This window comes from Gadus macrocephalus, chromosome 4 (assembly GCF_031168955.1).
Source record: "Gadus macrocephalus chromosome 4, ASM3116895v1".
Classification (NCBI taxonomy): domain Eukaryota; kingdom Metazoa; phylum Chordata; class Actinopteri; order Gadiformes; family Gadidae; genus Gadus; species Gadus macrocephalus.
In genome coordinates, this window is record NC_082385.1 from 29,104,638 (window position 1) to 29,126,272 (window position 21,635).

General features: G+C 49.3%; 2 protein-coding genes across 2 annotated transcripts in view; one reads left to right on the plus strand and one right to left on the minus strand.

Moving 5' to 3' along the window:
- LOC132455171 (CLIP-associating protein 1-B-like) overlaps positions 1 to 21,635 on the minus strand; it is a 175,487-nt gene that overhangs the window by 138,015 nt on the left and 15,837 nt on the right.
- Positions 381 to 3,702, plus strand: gbx2 (gastrulation brain homeobox 2). Its single transcript, XM_060049100.1, has 2 exons — positions 381 to 1,406; positions 2,174 to 3,702. The coding sequence occupies exons 1-2, from the start codon at positions 869 to 871 to the stop codon at positions 2,689 to 2,691; spliced, it is 1,056 nt and encodes a 351-aa protein (XP_059905083.1). The 5' UTR covers positions 381 to 868; the 3' UTR covers positions 2,692 to 3,702.

Genomic DNA, 21,635 nt, shown 5'->3' on the forward strand with positions numbered 1-21,635 from the left:
CAATAAAGTATAGTAATGTAAAGTGATATTGATATGAATATGAATAATATAACGGTGTACAAACCAGAGGATTGCGGAAGGCCAACAGACAAACGAGAGACTTCCCGGAGAAAACAGACAGTGACGGAGAGAGAGGCACACGAGGGAGGGGGGGCCCTAGACCTATTATTTACATAATATATATGGCTTATTATTTACAATGATGTCTTTTCACATTTCTAAATTGCCTGTGGTCCCAATTTGTGTAATTGGCATTCACCCACGAGACCAAGAGATGAGCGCCGCACGCAGGCAGTCCTCGCAGCGGACCAATAAGCGGCAGGCGCGCCAGGCGGGGGGCGGTCCTTGCGCGGGGAAGGGGGCGATTACACAGAGGGAGCGGAATTTAAATTCATTGCCAAACATCTGGATTTCGTCGAGCAGTAGGAAGCACTTCATCTCTCCGTGGGTGAGAAGGACGCGCTCGTGTTGTTTCGTTCTCAAGTTGAAGTGAACTTCAGCTATCAGCGCGGCGTGCGCCCTGCGCGCAAAAGGAGCGTTTTTTATTTGTACGGATCTCGAGGCGCTGAATTGAATTTAATTTAAATTAGAAGGCCGGGGACAGCTGATTCTGCTGTTCACCAAAAATATCTCCGCTTCACTTTAACCATCTACATCAAGGTGTGGGCGGACATCCATGGTTCCATGTCCCCGCGAGAAGGCGAATGTTCCTCCCGGGTTTGCGGCTTCAGATCAGCGGTCATCCTCTGAGTAAAGACTGTTGACGTCGCCGACTCAGCCCGAAGCACCCAGCGGGCGACCGTTCTCTAAAGTCCGCCTCGCTGTTCTTATTTCCCCGGCGGTCCACCGAACTCTCTTGTCAGTTCCTATGAGCGCGGCGTTCAGCCCGTCCTCCTTCATGGTGATGCAGCGGCCCCTCGGAAGCACCACCGCCTTCAGCATCGACTCGCTGATCGGCGGGCCCCCGCAGCCCAGCCCGGGACACTTTGTGTACACGGGCTATCCGATGTTCATGCCCTACAGGTCGGTGGTGCTGCCTCCGCCTCCGCCGCCGCCCTCCGCCCTGTCCCAGTCCGGCCTGCAGCAATCCATGCCGGCCGCGCACCCCCACCACCACCACCCGCTGCCCAGCTTGTCCCAGAGCAGCTTCTGCTCCAGCCTGGCGGCGCAGGGCATGGCGCTGACCTCCACCCTCATGGCGTCACTGCCCGGTGGGTTCTCCGCCGCCGCCTCGCAGCACCAGCAGCACCACAGCCAGCAGCAGGAGGCGGCCGCCCGGAAGTTCGGCTCATCGCGGTCGCTGCACGCGGTGTTCGAGAAGAGCCAGGAGCTTCGCGGGGCGGACGGGGACGAGGGGAAGGAGTGCGCGCCGCTCCAAGGCTTCCACGAGTCGGACATATCCACAGGTAAGCGCCGCGCCAAGCGGTCTCCTGCCCGTCTCGTTCTTATGGGGTTGGGAAGGTTGACACATGGTGGTTCCGTTATGAGATGCGTGACTTTAATGAAACAAACCGAGTGACTTGAGTTTTTTTAAATCTTTTGTTAAAACCACATATTCACAGAAGGTCGTGCGATGTTCCATCGACCAAAGAGCGGAATAATGCATGTTTGGGTGGAACGAGGCCGGGAGGGAATTTGATTAACAAACCGCATTTTAATTAAGGAATTAGTAGGCCTGCTTGACCAATTCAAACCAAACCGAAAAACCAACCCAAAGTTTTCCATTTGGTTTTTCGTCTGTTTGTTGTCAGATGCTACATAAGAAAACTCCAAGATTTGTCTCTTCAAATGCATGGCTAATTATTCAGCGAGTGGGCCCCTGGCTCCGAGGGTCCTGTCGCCTGTCTTTGTGAAACGGATGCTGAGCGCTGCTTGTCCCGAACGCCGCCCAGGGGCCAGGACCGAACGGAGGGATCGTTCATGCGTAATTACGCGTGAAATGACTCCCTCCAACGATAATTTTGAGAGTATCTGTGGCCAAAAACCAACGTTTAAAAACACACACACTGTGAACATGGACACGGAACACCACCAACCGCATCCGTCATATTATCATATTTAAAACTCATAGCCTAATATACTTTCTGCGTTAAGGTCATTGTTTTTTGGGGGAATCGATTCAAAATGACGACTGCGTGATGCTGACCTGTTGTCTCCTTATCCCCGCGTGCAGCTCGATCCCACGGGAAGGACGACGGCAAGGACGACGAGGGTAGCCGCAAGGACGAGAGCTACTCCATGGACAGCGACCTGGACTACAGTTCCGACGACAACCTCACCGGCGGCTCCGCGTGCCAGAAGGACGACGGGGACGGCGGTGGAGGAGGAGGGGGGATAATGGACGGCCCGGGCGGCACGGGGAGCACCACGTCCACCGGCAAGAACCGGCGGAGACGGACGGCCTTCACGAGCGAGCAGCTGCTGGAGCTGGAGAAGGAATTCCACTGTAAGAAGTACCTGAGCCTGACGGAACGCTCGCAGATCGCGCACGCACTCAAGCTCAGCGAGGTGCAGGTGAAGATTTGGTTCCAGAACCGTCGCGCCAAGTGGAAGCGCGTGAAGGCGGGCAACGTGAACAACAAGACTGGCGAGCCCTCCCGGAACCCCAAAATCGTGGTGCCGATTCCCGTGCACGTGAGCCGTTTCGCGATACGGAGCCAGCACCAACAGTTGGAGCAAGCCAGGCCTTAAGGTCAAAGGTCAAGACGTGACTTAAAAGAAGCGCGTTGTTGATGGCTTTTCCAAGACGTTTGAACCGCCTTCGAGAAGCGGAGGCCCCTGGGTCACGTGGAGGTATATAAAAAAAATTGAAAAAGGGAAAGCCCAGAGCAGGTGATGTTGACGTGTTGTTGCTTTACGATCGATCCGCCTGTTGACTGGGATCGCACGGGCCAAAACACCACTCAACGAAGACACTTGAAGGGCCCTTAGGAGCCAAATGTAAATATCCAGGAGCACCGGATCTTGGGTGATTGCGGGACCAATTAAGGACATTTTAAATGATAACTCCTCTGTATATTTAATTCTAATGACTGTAAGCGTGTGTGCCGCTCCCCCCCCCCCCTCTAGATGCGGTTTGGTTGTGTCCAGAGGTGAGAACAGTTCACGCGGGCATTGTCTCCACGCCTTTCTCGCCTCAAGTCAGTCAAGAATCCAACGACCAATCAAAAACGGCCTCCTGTTGAGAGAAAACAAAAAAGGAACAACAATTGATTCCATACCTTTTATGTATTTTCTTTTGTTTTATTTTCCTTGACAGAAAAAAATTGCTGCTAATTTATTTATTACAAAAAAATGTGCAGAATTGACTAACATTCCATGGCGTATGGGGTAAACATTATAGTGTCCATTAAAACCGAAACATTAACATACTTCATCTGTTTGTATCTCAAGCTCTTGTTTTTTCAGCGTATGATTCACTGAAGCGAACCAGTTTATTCCAGAACCAGTCGGATGCTGGCCCAATAGCTGGACAACTCCACCCATTTACCCAATATTCAAAAATAGTTGGACATACCCGAGATGTCAATACAATTCTGTTGGTTCTTTAATTTATTTTACATAGCCTACGGTTAACCGGTAAGGTTTTTGAATCAAAAGTCAAAATAATATTTATTCATCAGCCTGCTAAAAACGCCGCTGCAAGCGTTGGAGATGTGACAGTTTACAGAAACACCCACATGCGCACGCACCCACACCCACAAGCACGTACGCACAAACGCACACATCACACACACCTACGCACAAACAGTCCCGTTCAAGGGCCACGTTGATATAATGAGTAGACCTGTTATTATAATCAAGTAAAAGAAAACCACTGTCTTGAAGGCCCATGGGCCTGCGGGCAGGGCACATTTTTATTTAATTTAAATTGTATTGAATGTAAAACTGAAGTTATAACGTTACGTAGCCTATAATGTTGTTCTGTTATCAATATAAAAACGTCTAATTAATTAAAGGAAAATACAATAAAACATAATACATTTGCTTATTCAAAATATTAACTTTAATAACGAATAGTATAGCCTAATTAAGTATTTTAATCAATTAAAGAAAACAGTGAAATATGTGACGGGACACATTTTTGGCATCTCTTGCTGTTATCCCTTTGGTTCGGCAGTCAGCTCCCCGTCCATGACGCACTGTGTGTGTGTGTGTGTGTGTGTGTGTGTGTGTGTGTGTGTGTGTGTGTGTGTGTGTGTGTGTGTGTGTGTGTGTGTGTGTGTGTGTGTGTGTGTGTGTGTGTGTGTGTGTGTGTGTGTGTGTGTGTGTGTGTGTGTGTGTGTGTGTGTGTGTGTGTGTGATCAGTTTGTTCCTCTGCGAGACACGACGCCTTTAATGACCGTCCCTTAATAACCGAGGAGACAGCACGTGGTGCCAGGGGCGCTCTGTCCCGCGCTTCATTTAGCCCGCGTCCTGGCGAGCGGGGTGCGTTTCTGACAAAAAAAGAGAGAAAGAAATACTAATGTGAAGCACAACAACATCATTCCAGTCGGTTGGAATGCCTTTTCATTTAACACGAAGGGAGATGATTCACGAATCTGATAGTAATGTTATTAATAATAATAATAATAATAATAATAATAATAATAATAATAATAATAATAATAATAATAATAGGCCTCTAATAATATCAATAATACGACTGTTACTATTAATATTATTAGTAGGCTATCATTAATATAATTACCTCGATTGGAAAAGGCCATTGAATACAATAGAAAACGAATTAAACAATAAAAATAATGATAATATCGCAATCCCAATACACTTCACAAGTGATGAAGAAAAACCAAAATAGGAACAGGAAAAATAGAATGAGACATAAATAAATAAAACCAAAACGTATCCACAGTTACACTATGAAAACACAATAACATGTAGTAGGAAAACTCTGGAAACATAACAGGACGCGTTTGAAGCCAAGTTGAAGTCCGTTACTGCCAATAGTCTATCATGCTCTTTTGTATTATGGCCCATATTTATAAACCGTTAGACTTTTACCGCGGTCACGGCGTGCCGGTGATTCATGGTTTTGAAATCCTACCGGCCCGTTTCCTATTAATCTGAAATCCCAACTCGTCGCCACAGCAGAAAAGGTGAATTATTGTAAAGCGCAGATTTATGGGTGCTGCCCGCACCAAGCCCGTCTGACAGTGACGCGGGCAGCAGATGAGTTCTCTCTCACACACACACACACACACACACACACACACACACACACACACACACACACACACACACACACACACACACACACACACACACACACACACACACACACACACACACATCGTCATTATTAAAAAAAAATAAAGGCGCGAAAAACAAAGAAGGCAACAATTAAAATATATCGAAATAAAGGTAGAGAGAGAGGGAGAGAGCAAGAGAGAAATATATATATATAGGCCTATATATATATATATATAGAGAGAGAGAGAGAGAGAGAGAGAGAGAGAGAGAGAGAGAGAGAGAGAGAGAGAGAGAGAGAGAGAGAGAGAGAGAGAGAGAGAGAGAGAGAGAGAGAGGACAGGGGGGGAGGGAGTGAGGGATATAGAGAAAGAGCTATATGACAATTGGCCCCTAACTCTAATGAATTTTTTGGCAAATTGTAATCAAGCCGGGCCGTCGCGGTCGGCTGATAAATGGGACCCCAGGGAATTGGCCACGGCACGGCTTCTCACTCCACCGTGTTCACCCCCCCCCCCCCCACGCTCCCCCAGCCCTCTTCCACCGTGCACTAAATTAACAGCAACTTGTCTAAGCTTCAAATTAACCCCGATGATTAATTCTGATGGCGCAGGGGCCCCTGACTGCCGCGTGCCCTAATGGGGGGGAGTGTGCGTCTCTCTCCGCCCGTCGCCGTGCGCGACTCGACACGGACGCGAGCGGGAAACCCTGGAGTTTTTAACGCTCGCGAGAGACTTCGAGAGAGAGCGTTCGTCGACGCACGTTAGAGGACAGGTGGTACGAAAGCAGGTTATCACTCGCTGCGGTGCTTCGTTTGTTTTCACTTCATTTGCATGACCGGATATGTAAATGATTGTTAAAAAAAAGCAAATGCTCGTCTCCTGAAGGGATGCAAAGCGCAAGTGTGTGCAGACGTGCACGCACACCTCTGCGTGTGCAGGGCGAGCCCGCCTCCTAATCGCTGATGACATTTCGACAATTTTGGTTAACACGATGTGAATGATAGAAAAGACATCTGGATTCAAAAGGAATACAAATAATATCTGATGAGACCTCTTGCTAAGCGAAAATGGCGGTAATACAGAATAATAACGACAAAGGTAAATCACGCTGCTATCAGTAGGCCTATTAATAAATAATAATTAGAATAATAATTATAAATAATGGGACAGGTAGGCCTAGATCATGTTCGTATCAGTATTCATAAATAAAAGTAATTATGATGATCATAATAATAAATAATAAGGTATTGATAATGTTCACATTAGCCTTTTTAAATAATAATACTAAAAATATTATTACTATTTATAATAAATAATGAGACAGGGCGATAATATATTTAGTATTTTGCCGCAATTTACCTAAACGTGATCACCTGCATAAATGCACATATTTATCATGGAAGTCCAAACTATAAGCACACAATGTAATATAATAAAATAAAAAAACACTACACATTAAAATAAGATACATTTATAGTGTCTATAAGTGTCTATATCGATAATAAAATATGTTCAGTGAGCCATTCATTTTCCTTCTGGACCCTGGGACCAGAGAACGGGCTGAACGAACGAATTGTTATCAATTATTGAATTCAATTAATAGTAGGCCTAACAATATAATGTATAGAAAAATGACCTATGCAAAATAAATCCTGAAGTCCTATAAGTCCTATTTAAGCTGATCGGCGAATTTCTGTCGGGATAAACAATTTAAAGAGCTAGTGAAGCTGGAATATGAGATTATAAAAAAAATCGTTTTGGGAGAGAGTTTTAGGAAAGAGGGGGGCGTATCTCCAAGGTAACTACCCACGTCCCCAACTTTGGGGTACTTTTTGAGCACTGTCGTTGTGTCACTGTTATGAGCGTTAATAATAAGTGAAGTTGTAAATTAAATGCGCCACACACCGTAGCTTAATGTTATAGGAGTCCTGAGTCCAGGAAGCCCAACTTTCTCTTGGACGGTGAAGTCCACCACTGGCCAGGCAGAGCACACGTCCGCACACACCGCGCCACCCGGGCCGGGGCCCCATGGCCATGACGTCAGACGACCTCGGAAAAGGCAGTCTCAGCAGAGTGGACCGTCCACGAAGTCTTATGGGGAGCATGGAAAAAACATCGGACTCCACCCCTTTTATTTTTGTAAATTGGGGAAATATTTCAGTAGGCCTTACAGTGATACAATGGCATATTATGGCATGCATAGCCACAAACAAACACACACACACACACACACACACACACACACACACACACACACACACACACACACACACAAACAAAGAAAGAAACCCTTCAACATAAATATGTTGAAGTTCTGGGGGCGTACATTGGTATAGGCCTATTTTGTCATTTCTGCGCGTTAAATTGCACAGGCCTGTTCGTTCAAAGCCTATCTCGTACAACCAGACCATCAATCAACACTAATCTCCCACCTGGTGTTTACATATCTGTTTGATATGCACGCCACGCGCGACGAGGCAGATTCGGCCTTGTATGGATTTGAACCTTGACCTTTAATCATTGACCCCCCCCATCCCCCGAACCTCCCCCGTCAGGCCTAATGTTACTCTTGTGAGACTCAATTGAAACATTTAACGCAGCTACCCTCAAAATGATGACACACGATTTGAAACAAAATGTAGACTGCTATGAATATAAAAAAAATATGTAATAGGCCTACGCCTTCCATTTTGTTTGAATACTTTCCATCCAGAGACCAAACACCAGCCTACACCCCGACCCTAGGTACTTCTCTCTCCCCATAATGAAACCTGATCTCATTTGAAGCTAGCATGTGGTCCTAGAGACGGCTTCCCCTCGACCAGGGGGGCTTCACATCCCGGAGAGGCCGGGCCCACGCCCACCAGCATCAGCGCCGTGGCCCCGGACGCCTCGCTCCTCTCCAGTCCGGAGCAGCATCCATCTAAATCAGCCTGACACTCCGACGAGGCTCCGGTCTGTTCCGTTCACGCCTCATTTGTGCGCCCCTCTTGCGTTCATAATGCGCGAGCCCGCGATCGAAACCTCTGCCACGCGAGCCCGTAGCGACCGGCAGCACATCGCAGGCCAGCGCTCCGGTTCCCCAGGTGTCATGTAAATAAAAAATATGAAAATGCACAAAAAAAAGAACACATGACTAAAAACAATAAAAAAACATGCAATATTTATGCTTACAATTACTGAGTATGGTGACCACTAGGTGATAAACCCACTGGCAAAAATATGCAGTGTAAATATACATAGGCTATACACAAAGTTTATATATATATATAACAATCAATAAAATAAGAGAACAATAAATAAAGCCATTTCAACATACAAAACTACACCTTTCGTCTTATTGTCAATCTTCTCCATCGTAAATTATTTGTGCACTAGTTCAAGGTTTAAGTCTGAATCCAAAAGTTTGACACAGATCTTAAACCAAGCAAGTGATGGGTCTTCCTACAATATGCAATTGTAGGCATACTACAGAGATAGATTATCTTTAGTAACTTGATGGTAAAACAAGAGCGGATAGAAGCAACCATTGCATAGTAATAACTGTAATAGGGATCGAAAATGCGAAACAAAAAAGTATGAGGTCACTCTCCGATCCCTATGTGACCGGTTTAGGGACAAATTGGAAAGTAAAAGATGTGAAAATGTTTAAATATAACCCTCACATGGACACATTATCAGAGCCCAACATTTAAAACATAGTAAAAGATTTGGTTTTACTGGGTAGCTCCCAGTTCACATTATAGAACTGAATTGAATAACGGCCCCTTTCAAGTGTCAGAATAAAGCGATGCAGACAACACAATATATTAAGAAGCATTATTCTTGTCTTTATTGAAAAGAGACACATTACAGTAAAAGACTCTGTATTAGGTAGAATTTTTGAACAACAGAACTGTACAGCCAATAACAACAGAAACAACTCAATAATAATAATAATAACAATAATAATAATTAGAATAACAATGACCATACAAACAATATTGTGTCCGGATGATACTCCATTGATAGTAATCATCATAATTAATTTGGATGGACAGGAGAAGTTTACAATATACAAAACGGTAGGATTGGGCGAGAGAGGTGTCTCTCATAGGGGAGTGTCTGCAAGGCGGGTTCATAAATAGTGTGATGGACAGGCCGCGGGGGGCGGGGTTAGAGGGGAGAGGCGTGGGGTAAAGGCTACACACGTGATGACAGGCGGATGAGGTAACACGAGACATGGCAGAAAAACCCAACAAACTTAACGTATAGTTCATGAGTGTTAAATATTTCATTTTTTTTTCTCTTCATTTTTCGCTTCTTTTTACTACTATGTACACGTGAAGAAAAATGTCGACGTCGGCGTCGATAGGATTAACATAGGACTGGCCTGTCTTTCCCAAAACTTTTCCCGGCGTCTTTCGAAAAGAAGACGGGGAGGAGAGCGTATATTCATATTCACAGCTGTGTTGCATTAGTCGTTAACAGTGGCCGTCCGGCCGAGTCCAGCCAGAGGTTTTCTGAAGCGGGGAGCTTTACGTGTTCACACAGCTAGCATTCATTGGCTAATTTCAGCGATTTCTTAAGCTAGCTGTCGCTATAGTTCAGTGGTGTATAGTTTGGATATCATAATCCTCGTCATGCTAGTTTTTATGTTGTTTTTGGCAGAATTGTTTTTCTGGAGAAGTCCACCGGCTTCCAGGTAGAACGCTTGGTAAGAGCAAAAGCGAGAAGTAGCCCCTATGATTTGAGCAAGCTAACGTGGAACTTGACATCCCCTCGCTAACTGTCAGTTTATCAGAAAAATTTAGCCTAGCGTGTGGCCGAACAAGCTAATGCTACCTGTCGGGCGAACCGTCCTGCCGCTGTTGCGTGCGTATAGTAGTGCACCTTGTGTGCGAGCGGTTGCCCCTAGCGTCTTAATGGTGAACTCCGGCCAATGGCGGCAAACTCTTCTCTGTTTAGTGTCAGGAGGGCGGGCGGTCGACTCTCTCGTCATGCGAGCCACCGGTGCGGGACCTCGGATAAACGATGCGAATTTCGTTGTTTTTCCCCCGTTATGATGAAGAGGGACAGACTCAACCGACGGCGGCTGTAGTGCATTTCAGTAATCAACGTTCGTGGCGTCGGAACCTCACGAGACAATTCCGGAAAAAAACATACAAAAAAGTGAAAAACTGAAACGTCTAGAGTTTCAGTCAGAGAGGCTCCGTCTGAAGCTCCGTTAAGCCATTGCAAAGGGTTTATATGTTTGACTGGGTCGGGCCGAAGGGTGTGGTCGGTGAGGGGGGGGGATGTATGGATGGCACATAATCCAGATAGATGGTCTTCTTAAAACGGGGCCATGGCAGTGACTCTAAAATCAGATCCATCGGGCGGACTAGACGTGCTTAGTGTTTACGGTCCTCATTGCTTACTTTAAAAAAATCGTTGGATGTCAACTTGTCCAACCTTCAGCCAAGACGGCCTGGCTTGTAAAACACACACACACACACACACACACACACACACACACACACACACACACACACACACACACACACACACACACACACACACACACACACACACACACACACACACACACACACACACACACACACGGTTACTTCCTGTATCCTGTAATAATATACATGACATCCCCAGCAACAGACGTGGGATAGTAGAGTAGAGAGAGCATAAGAGACAGAGAGAGAGGGTATGTCAGAAAGATATGAGATCAACTATTTACAGAGCATGACAGGGGTTCAAAGCCCTTCGATCCAATTGGTTGAGCGGAGTGGGCAAACGCACCTGATTGGATATGAAATGTGTTAAAGGAGGCGGGGTAAGCATGTTGGCGCTGTATACTAAGTCGGTCGCTGCTTTGTTATCGTGTCTACATTTACAGGCCTCGTCATTCTATCACATGACCTCTTTTGGCAGATAAATACAGAACAGGGACACAAAAAGCCCCTTCAAGACCCCTCCCCCTAGTGGCGACTCATCGCCGTACAGCGCTGTGATTGGTGGGGAACAACAGAAGGCAAGTGTGGCTAACCTTAAAGGTGCATTCCCTTCTGCCCGCCGCAAATGCACACCGAGCTCCAGCACGTCTCTGGCCTTCACACATCCTCGCTTCACATCAAACCAACTTTAACGAGGCTAGTCTACAACACGTTGATTATCTTTATAATATATAATACCTACCCGAAAGAAGCAGTCTCCTACATGTCTATAAATGGTACATTCAGCGTGTTTAGGGGGCAGGGGCGATGTTAAGTAATACTGGCTATCTACTGGTGGCGGCTGCTTCTGTTCACACTCTGAACTCAGTGGATTTGAAGATAAAGGAATCGGCCCCCAAAGCCGAGTTTAGACTCGCACAACCGAGGGATCTGGATGTCACACAGGGAATTAAGACAGCGTCGGGTCCCTGAGTGGCAACTGAATCTATACAATTACTACACAATGTGTGTGTGTGAGAGAGAGAGTGAGAGAGTGAGAGAGTGAGAGTGAGAGAGAGAGAGAGACTACTACAGAAGTTTAAAAAAGGGTGTCTCATTTGCTAGCATCAATAAACAGGATGCGTTGGGGACATAGGTTAGGAGCAGGTTGCAGCCTCAACGAGGGCCAAAAATAAGCTGGCCCTTTGTTTGTTAAGTTGACATGCCACCACCTTCCACAAATCTGTCTTTCCTCCATGGCACGACATCCTGTCCCATCCGTCCCTCTAGTCCTTAGTGCCGTGCACCATGATAATATTAGGAATTTAAAATAGGGGGGCGGTGCGTGTATCGAATCTCGATATCTGGCTACTGATTGGCTGCTTGTGAATAGCCACAGAGGAGTGTGTGTGGGAGGCAGGTAGTGTCGTCGTACTGGTGACGTGACGTCGGGCGGCAGGGTCATCGGTCAAAGACGATGTGCGGCTGCTTGAGCTGTAGTTTGACAGACATTTCCCAGCATGCTTTGGGAGGGGGGGGGGGGGGGGGGGGGGGGGGGGCAGGTCCTTTCCTCCCGATATGACATGATGCGTGTCACAGCTAGATATGCAGGAACATGATCACGTCTAAACACTCGAGTCACCAAAGGGGACATCTTTACGCGTCCAGGGTGTGTGTGTGTGTGTCTGGGTCCGTGTGTGTGTGATGGATAGGTGGTGGACGGAAGGGGGGGGGGGGGGGGGGGGTCACAACAAGGAGTGCACAATTAGTGGTTCCCAAATCACTTTTGTTTCAACGTCGCCAAAAGAAAAGAAAAACGCCAAATTGTTCATCTTGGCCGCTTGTATGTACATCAGTTTACTCCTTCTCCCTCAACGCTCGGGATGACCTTTCACCCCCGGGAGCGCCGTCGCGCTGTACAGGAAGTCAATAGTGAAGTTGGAGAGGCGCTGGGGGTGCGGGGGGCTGTGTGGCGGTTCGAGGCGGGCAGGGGTCGGAGGTCAGATGAGGGCGGTGCTGCCGGAGCTGCTGCAGCTGTTGTTGCGGTTGGTGTTGCGGCGGGACAGGTTGGGCGTGGCCATGAGCGGGAAGCGCTCGTCGGGGCAGCCGTACTGCGCCAACGTGTCCACGCACTCCTGGCTGCCCGCCTGCCGCGCGTACGCCATGGCGCTGTTGCCGTGGGCGTCCCTCGCCATCAGGTCCACGCCGTACTGCCGGAACGAGAGAGAGAGAGAGAGAGAGAGAGAGAGAGAGAGAACGGAGGATATGAACACAAATGAATCCGAAGAAAAACAAACCGATGAGGAAGACCAAACCGATGATGAAGACCAAACCGATGAGGAAGACCAAACCGATGAGGAAGACCAAACCGATGACGAAGACCAAACCGATGACGAAGACCAAACCGATGATGAAGACCAAACCAAATATGAAACCCAAACCGATGAAGAAGACCAAACCGATGACGAAGACCAAACCGATGACGGAGACCAAACCAAATATGAAACCCAAACCGATGAAGAAGACCAAACCGATGACGAAGACCAAACCGATGACGAAGACCAAACCGATTTCACAAAACCGATTACGAAAAAACCTAACCGTGTGACGACCCGCACACACACACACACACACTCACCCATATGAGGAGCTGGGCGATGACCACGTTGCCCTTGCGGCTGGCCAGGTGCAGGGCGGTGCGTCCGTCGCCCTCGCCGCACGTCTCGTTGACCTGCGGCCGCGAGCCGTGGGCCAGCAGCAGCACCACGGCGCGCAGGTCCTCCTCCGCCGTGGCGTGCAGCAGCTGCTGGCCCAGGGACAGGTCGCCGGTGCCGCCCGGCGGCAGCAGCGGCGCCACGAAGAGCCGCTGCTCGTACTTGGCCCGGATCCAGCGTTCGCGCTCCTCCCTGGAGAGGGGGAGGGGAGGGGAGAGCGAAAGGGGGAGGGAGGGAGGGAGGGGGGGGAGATGGTTAGTGTGTAGAACAGGCAGATCGCTGAGGGTTCCAGCCAATCAAAACGCTTCATTTTGAGTGCAAAAACATCGGAGCCCGACCCGCGGTCGAACCCTCGACGCACCGTCTTCGTCCTGGCTATGTCGCTTAGCATGCATAAACCATACGCAACGCTTGACCAGCCTCACCTTACAGCCACCCTACTTCCCTCCCCAGGGTGGAACGAGATGAGGGGCCCGATGGGGAATAGGCCCCCACTTTCCTGATCAATAGATAAAGGTTCCCCAGTTTGGTACAGATAACAGGAATGGTGACAGGGGAGAGTTTTGAGTCGTGTTTATAATTGATTGAATATCTACGTCAACTTCCAACAGTCTTGGTTTTTATGTTCAAATTCGGATAATGTAATCCTTGACAGAGGGCCGGTAGAAATGGTCTTACTTTGTTTCATTCATTAAAAACGTTGAACCCTGCTTTTCATCGCTTCCAATGTCCCTCCCATCTCAACGACCCGTCGAGGGATGATTTGTCCTTCCAGGGAAGCGGGGTCCATAACCATGTGGACTAAGACACGCAAGCAGCTGAGGGCCGCAGTCCTGGAGCCCCGGGGGGCCTTGGTGGACCCCCCCCCCCCACCCCTGATCCTGGCTTGATCCTGTGTCATTGAGTGCTGAGCTGAGCTAATCCAGTAGCCTGATAGCGCTAATCTCTTCCTAAACTCCTTCCATGTCAACAGAGACCCATTCAAGTACCCCCCCCCCCCCCCACCAGGATTAGTCGAGGCTGGCTTGGGATATTGAGCTGTTCCACCCTGTGTGTGTGTGTGTGTGGGTGTGGACTTGGGGTGCTTCAGGAAATGGAGCAGGAAACCCAACAGTGAATCACAGGTTGATGCTTCCACCGTGAAATGACCCCGCTGTGTGTGTGTGTGTCCGTTTGTGTAATAGACTCACACAGCAGGAGACAGAGACAGAGAGAGGGAGAGGGAGAGGGAGAGGGAGAGAGACTGCTATCAGATGCAACTCTTAAAGCATTGCAGGAAAGTCGGTTTTGACACCACAGCTCACATCTTCAGGTTACTGCAGAACAGACGTGGACCACAATAGGACTGGCTGACAGTTTGCAGGTAGAGAGAGAGAGAGAGAGAGAGAGAGAGAGAGAGAGAGAGAGAGAGAGAGAGAGAGAGAGAGAGAGAGAGAGGTAGAGAGAGAGAGAGGTAGAGGTAGAGAAAGAGAGAGAGAGAGAGGTAGAGAAAGAGAAAGAGAAAGAGAGAGAGAGAGCGAGCGAGCGACAGAGACAGAGACAGAGACAGAGAGAGAGAGAGAGAGAGAGAGAGAGAGAGAGAGAGAGAGAGAGAGAGAGAGAGAGAGACTCGGTGTGCTGTGAGAACCAAATCTAATTAACTTTCTTTCTTGGGGGGGCCGGCGGTGGCTGGGTGGTGTGAGGGGGGGGGGGTGTGGGAGCAGGGATGGACGCTGGGGTCCACAGTGTGTGAACCGTGCCGTGGTAGGGGGGGCGGGGCCACAGGCTAGCATCAAGGAATGTGCTGGAGCCGCGTTTCCCTTTCCTGCCCGGGCCAGAGAGTGGGGGGGCCGGGCCCCGCAGCACGGCCCGCGGCCCCCGGACAAAACACCGGGGGCGGGGCCCTGGATGGGGGCGGGCCTGTGGTGGAAGGGGGGCGTGTATTTAGTGTGGATGCTGTACCCGTTTTACATGAGTAGACTTCGTGTGTGCATACGTCTGTGTGTGTGTGTGTGTGTGTGTGTGTGTGTGTGTGTGTGTGTAAATACGTTTGTGTGTGTGTGTGTCTAGGGGAGACAGGAAATGCAGGGGGCCGTCTCTGGGGCCCCTGTGCACGCATGCCTTCCTCAGACCATGGAGTTGCCAAGGAAGGACTAAGGAGGGGGGGGGGGGGGGGTACAGCTGCACACACACACACACACACACACACACACACACAACAGAAAGCTTGTGTCCAGCACAGGTCAACGGTACGGTGGTGACAGCGCAGAACATACTCTGATCCCAGGTCTCTCGTCAGAATCTCAACACGTATCTTAGCAGCTGTTAGCAGCCGTCCAGCAAGCTTCTGTTGTTACCTCCAAGCTCATTTTCTGTGTGGAGAGTGAAGGCCTACAGGGGGGAGAGGGAAGGCCTACAGGGGGGAGAGGGAAGGCCTGCAGGTGGGAGAGTGAAGGCCTACAGGGGGGAGAGGGAAGGCCTACAGGGGGGAGAGGGAAGGCCTGCAGGGGGGAGAGGGAAGGCCTACAGGGGGGAGAGGGAAGGCCTACAGGGGGGAGAGTGAAGGCCTACAGGGGGGAGAGTGACCTCCACTCTCAGAGTGGTAAAGTAGAGTACTGCGGCGGGGAGGAAAACCCTTTTGAGGGACAGTACATTTTGATTGACAGCTTCATCAGCTGGGGACAAAGTCCCCCTCGGCCATCCCCCCCCCGCCCAACCCCTCACCCGGTCGCCACTGGAAACGGTGGGGTGGAAGTGGTTCTGTGTTTTTTGTTTGAGGTCGCTCACACACCTATTGTTCAGGACACAGAGACAAGAGGTGTGGGGGCACTTCCTGTCTGTTGTTGGAGCAAGGACCACTGCCTCCGTGTGTGTGAGAGCTCGGGAGTGTGTGTGGTGTCGCGGTTCCCCTCCGGTGGGTTGCATCGTGTGTGTGTGTGTGTGTGTGTGTGTGTGTGTGTGTGTGTGTGTGTGTGTGTGTTGTCAACGTTCTTCTCCAGTGGGTTGCCTTGTGTGTGTGTGTTTACACACACGGCGGGGGCTTCCTGTCTTGTGGACTAGGGCCAGGGGGGCATTTTGGTCTGTCAGTCAGCCAGTGTTTTGGTCTGTTAGTCAGTCAGTCTGTAAGTCAGTCAACCAGTCTGTAAGTCAGTTAGTCAGTCCGTCCAACCATCTGTCAGTCAAGCCACAGGCCATTTATTAGCTACTTGCTACTGATGTGTAAAAGTTGGGACAATGTGTGTGTGTGTGTGTGTGTGTGTGTGTGTGTGTGTGTGTGTGTGTGTGTGTGTGTGCGTCATGTGGGGTCATGTGTGTGTGACCCCGGCACTGGCCAGGGGCCGAGGGCTGACAGCGAGCCCACACACCCCAGCAATCACACAGGAGGCCCCGGGGCCACAGCTATCCTCCTCCTCTACTCAAACACAAAGAGCTAGCTGTTACACTGCTAAATGACCCCCAACACACACACACACACACACACACACACACACCCCAACAAGTAACCAACCAGGTCACACAAACAACAAAAGCTCAATAAACCCGAGTGTGACATGAAACTATGGCAGTGACTTATATTAAGGATCACTTACATACTGTTATAACAGTGTGTGTGTGTGTGTGTGTGTGTGTGTGTGTGTGTGTGTGTGTGTGTGTTGTTTCCAGCCAGAGCAGATTGTATCTGGTTTATGTTTTTGTGCTTTTGAGCAAGTAGAAGAAGTCTGAAGGATTAATGTCATAGCGATACCAATACAGATCAGTGTCCTCCATGTTTAGAGTCGATGTTCAGCTCACTGCATGGAAAACATACGTAGCCTGAATAAGCTTAAGGTCTCTGATGTCTAACCTAATGGTTTTCCACAAGATGCCAATTACTGGCTGAAGGCAACCTCTGATGGATAGCTGGTTAAATAGGTGACGGAAAGGTCTAACACAGGAAGGGGCTCCAGACAGATACAAGGATAAACACAGAGAGCGAGCAAGAGAGAGAGAGCAGGAGACAGAGAGAGAGAGTCTGTGTGACAGAGCGACTCTGCTTGGCCTAATTAACACTCTAATTCAGCTCGTTAGGGCTCTGTCAGGCTAGATCTGTCAGCTGTACAGCTCCCTGTCACCTGGACACACACACACACACACACACACACACACACACACACACACACACACACACACACACACACACACACACACACACACACACACACACACACACACACACACACACACACACACACACACACACACACACACACACTTTGACACGCACACACACACTCTCTGTTCAGGTGAGGACGGTTTTAACACGGCGTCCACCTCAGCCGAGACCAGAAGACAAAGAGGGCAGCAGGAAAGAGATAAAAGTGGAGGGAAAAAAAGAGAGGGTACGAGAGTCTGAAATCAATTAGCCTAGCGAGTCGTTAGCTGCCCTCGGATAGACACAGATAATTAAATAGAGGGGGGGAAGGGGGACTGCTGGCTGGACTCCACTCATTCGACGGACTGTAATGAGAGAGAGACAGAGAGGGGGAGAGGGAGCGAGAGGCAATGAGCCACACTTGATGGGGAAACTCATAGGAATTAAACACAATGCTTCACTGGGAGAGAGAGAGAGAGAGAGAGAGAGAGAGAGAGAGAGAGAGCGAGAGAGAGAACAAAGACAGATATATTGAAAGAAAAGGGAGAGAGATACAGAATAGGGGATGAGGGAGGGAGGAGAAGTAAGAAGAGATGAAAATAAGAGAAACCGTAAAAGCGGAAACTGTAAAATGAATGATTCCGTGTCCCGTATTGATCCTGCAGTCGTGTACAGTGGCAGCCCTACCTCATGTACGGTCCTCTATTCTACACTACTATCATACAAGTCATATTCTATACGTTTACATATTTGATATGTTGTGGTTCAAAGGATCTGTTTAACGTGGCGCTGCTTTTGGGATGTAGGACAACAATTGCAGTGGCAATTTCCTTGAACATGACCCTTCTGAAAAGAGCGAGCGAGCGAGCAGGAAAGAGAGACAAAGAGACAGAGACAAGCGAGAGGGAGAGAGAGAAAAAGGAAGAGAGAGAGGGGAGAGCGAGAGATAGAGAAGGAGAGTCAGCGAGAGTGAGAGAGAAAGGTCCTGTTTCTAGCCATTGACATTTTCCTCCAGATGAACCTGGATGCAGACGAGTGGGTCCCCCCCAGGACTAGGACCCTGGTAATGGAGGTGTGTAGCTGACCAGCACCCAGGGAGATGGGGAGGGGGGGCAGATAGCCAGCAGGGAGGAGGAGGGGGAGAATGCAACTCCACAAGGAGCATTTAGTGAAACATTATCATTATCAAACAAAAAGGTCAAAAACAATGGAAACCGCTTTTGTAAAATCTGAGATGTGGTCTGCTTTGATTTACCCCCCCCCCCCCCACAGTCTACTAGTGGGCTGAAGACGAACAACATCGTCCCATTTGGACAACTCCCCAGCATAAATGAATATGTGAGCGTCTCTCATAGCACAGCCACACTTAACATGGCGGGGTCAAAGTTCAACCGAATCACAGGGGATTCAGGGTTTTACGAGCGTGTACGGAGCTGGGGTTCCCCGAGGATAAAACAAAAAATCTGTCCCTTGCCTCGGATTACAAGTTTCACGTTTTAATTGATCGTGAACCTTATGAATACAACGGTCCCTGAGCTGTGGGCCAGTCCATTATTGTAAGACACAGGGGGGATTCTTATACACCTATTTTTCGGTTTACGCTTTTACTCGGAACAGCTATTGCCGAAGGAAATAGGTTTATTGAGTGATTTGTTTGTGTGACTGACACTAATTCAAGTGTGTATAACTAACTTTTTATCTTCAGACAATATTCACCTATTTGCCTAAGCTGGACTTCTTCTTAATAATAGAAGGAAAGTATCACGAAACGCAACCAAACTTGCAAGGCCAACGTTTGGCCGAGAGAGATTTTCGAGAAACAAACGGCAACTAAAAAGTCAACAACTAAATTTCCCTGCAAAACGCTCGATAAATACTTTATTTGCCAGCGTTTCATTAAAACTGCGCACATTTGTTCCGCATGCAGGCACCGGTGTTCACATTAATTTAAACGAGTGAGAGAATGCCTTCCTAACAAGACGCCGACCCTTCGGTTCGACGCTACATTCGATGCCGTCGTCGGGGGAACGAATTCCCTTATTCATGCGGCATTAAGCGTGTTTCGACCGCGACGCGGCTCGCGAGAGCGAAGTATGCGCTTAAATAACAAAAAAAACCCAGCTAATGCGGATCATCCAGCGCGCACACTCTCTCCTTTTCCCATCGTTTCGTACTTGTTAACACGTTGAAAAAATAAAAAAATAAATGCACTGTGTCACTTTTCTTTTCCCGCCAATGTGGAACAGCTCCCAGGATGTTCACCAGCCGCCACGGCCCGCCGTGAACCAGATCAGTCCGAACGCATTACGCCCTGCGAGAGGGCCTCTCTTGGGCCGAGCTTGTCTTTTGGGGCCCTTTTTTCTATTTATTTGGTGAGCAATTTGTAGCAATGAGCCAATTAGCCAGAGGGGTAACACACACACACACACACACACACGCGCATAAACATACGCACACACACAGGCGTAGACACACACACACAAACACACATGCGCATAAACACGCACACACACACACACACACACACACACACACACACACACACACACACACACACACACACACACACACACACACACACACACACACACACACACACACACACACACACACACACACACACACACACAAGCCTCAGTGCACGGATTCATTTGTGCTCCAGGGAAGGCATTGACCTCCTGGGGAGAAGCTAGGGACAAATAGCATCATGTGTGTGTGTGTGTGTGTGTGTGTGTGTTGTGGGAGGGGGGGGTCTTTATTTAGTTATTCATTATTAAAACAGGGGCGGGCGGGGGGGGGAACGAGGGGCGGCTGGGGTAATCTGATGAGTCAGGCATAAAGAATGTGCATTTAGTTTGTGCTTCTGACCCGCTCCCCCCCCCCCCCCCCCCCCCTCTCCCCGGCTGCATTAGCATAGCCGTGGCTGCCGCCATGACAGACCACGAGCGGGCCGCTGTGATTGGCTCGTGTCGGCCGGCTGAATGTCAATAGTAAATTGGAGGGCTTGTTAGTGGACTCGGGAGGAGGAGGGGGCTCTGTGTGTGTGGGGGGGGGGGGGGGCAGTCATGTACAAGATAATGTCTGTTAGGACTAATTTAATCAACCCCCCCCCCCCCCCCGCCCTTTACAGATGAATTAGAATGTAGAGGCCAATTATTTTCCTAACGTTTACGCTGTTTCTCCCTGTCAGAGAGGACCAGCGTGGGGCTGCCCTGAGAGTGTGTGTGTGTGTGTGTGTGTGTGTCGGAGAGTGTGTATGACGTTGAGAATGTGTGTGTGTGTGTGTTTGAGAAGGAGTGTGCGAGTGTGTTTTAGAATTTGTGTGTGTGTGTGTGTGTTTTAAATGCAGGCCACATGAGTCGTGGGATGAGGGGGGGTGGGGGGGGGGGGGGAAGGGATTAGTTAGTTAACCCACAATAACACAGTGAACTGCGGTGGTCTGGACACACACACACACACACACACACACACACACACACACACACACACACACACACACACACACACACACACACACACACACACACACACACACACACACACACACACACACACACACACACACACACACACACCACAACCCAGTGTCCGTTCCACACAACACAATCATAGATATTGAGCATGTTGCCATTATTTTGCACTCACATGTTACAACGGACCACCCCTCCACACAACACACATGAATACGCACACGCACACACACACACACACACACACACACACACACACACACCCTAAACCCTGCTCCCCGGACCGGGCGAGGTGTGTTAAGAGGTGAATAACGCTCGCCTGGCGTCTGATTAATACGACCGAGCCTTAACTTTTAAATAGCTCCTGCGGCGCTATCCATTACGAACGCCGCCTCGCCGTGGACCCGCCCCCCAGGGGCCCCGGCGCGGCCGGACACAGGGCCCCGTCTGAGGCGGAGCCCCGGTGGTGAATGTGTGTTATGATCAGAGAACGCGGGGGGGAGAGATCTGAGTGATAGGGCCATGCAGGGGTCCCCACTAGCCCTTCTGTTCTATGCGTCTCTGGGGGGTAATTATATTGTCATCCCCCCCCCCCACGTTCTTAACCCGCGTTCCCCGTCCCGGGCCCCTAGACCTGGCTCCCAGGAGCCCAATTCCACCGGCGTGGTTTTGGGGGGGGGGGGGGGGGGGTGGCCCCTGGCACACCTGCACCCCGGCAGCAGATTAAAACCCCCGCAGTC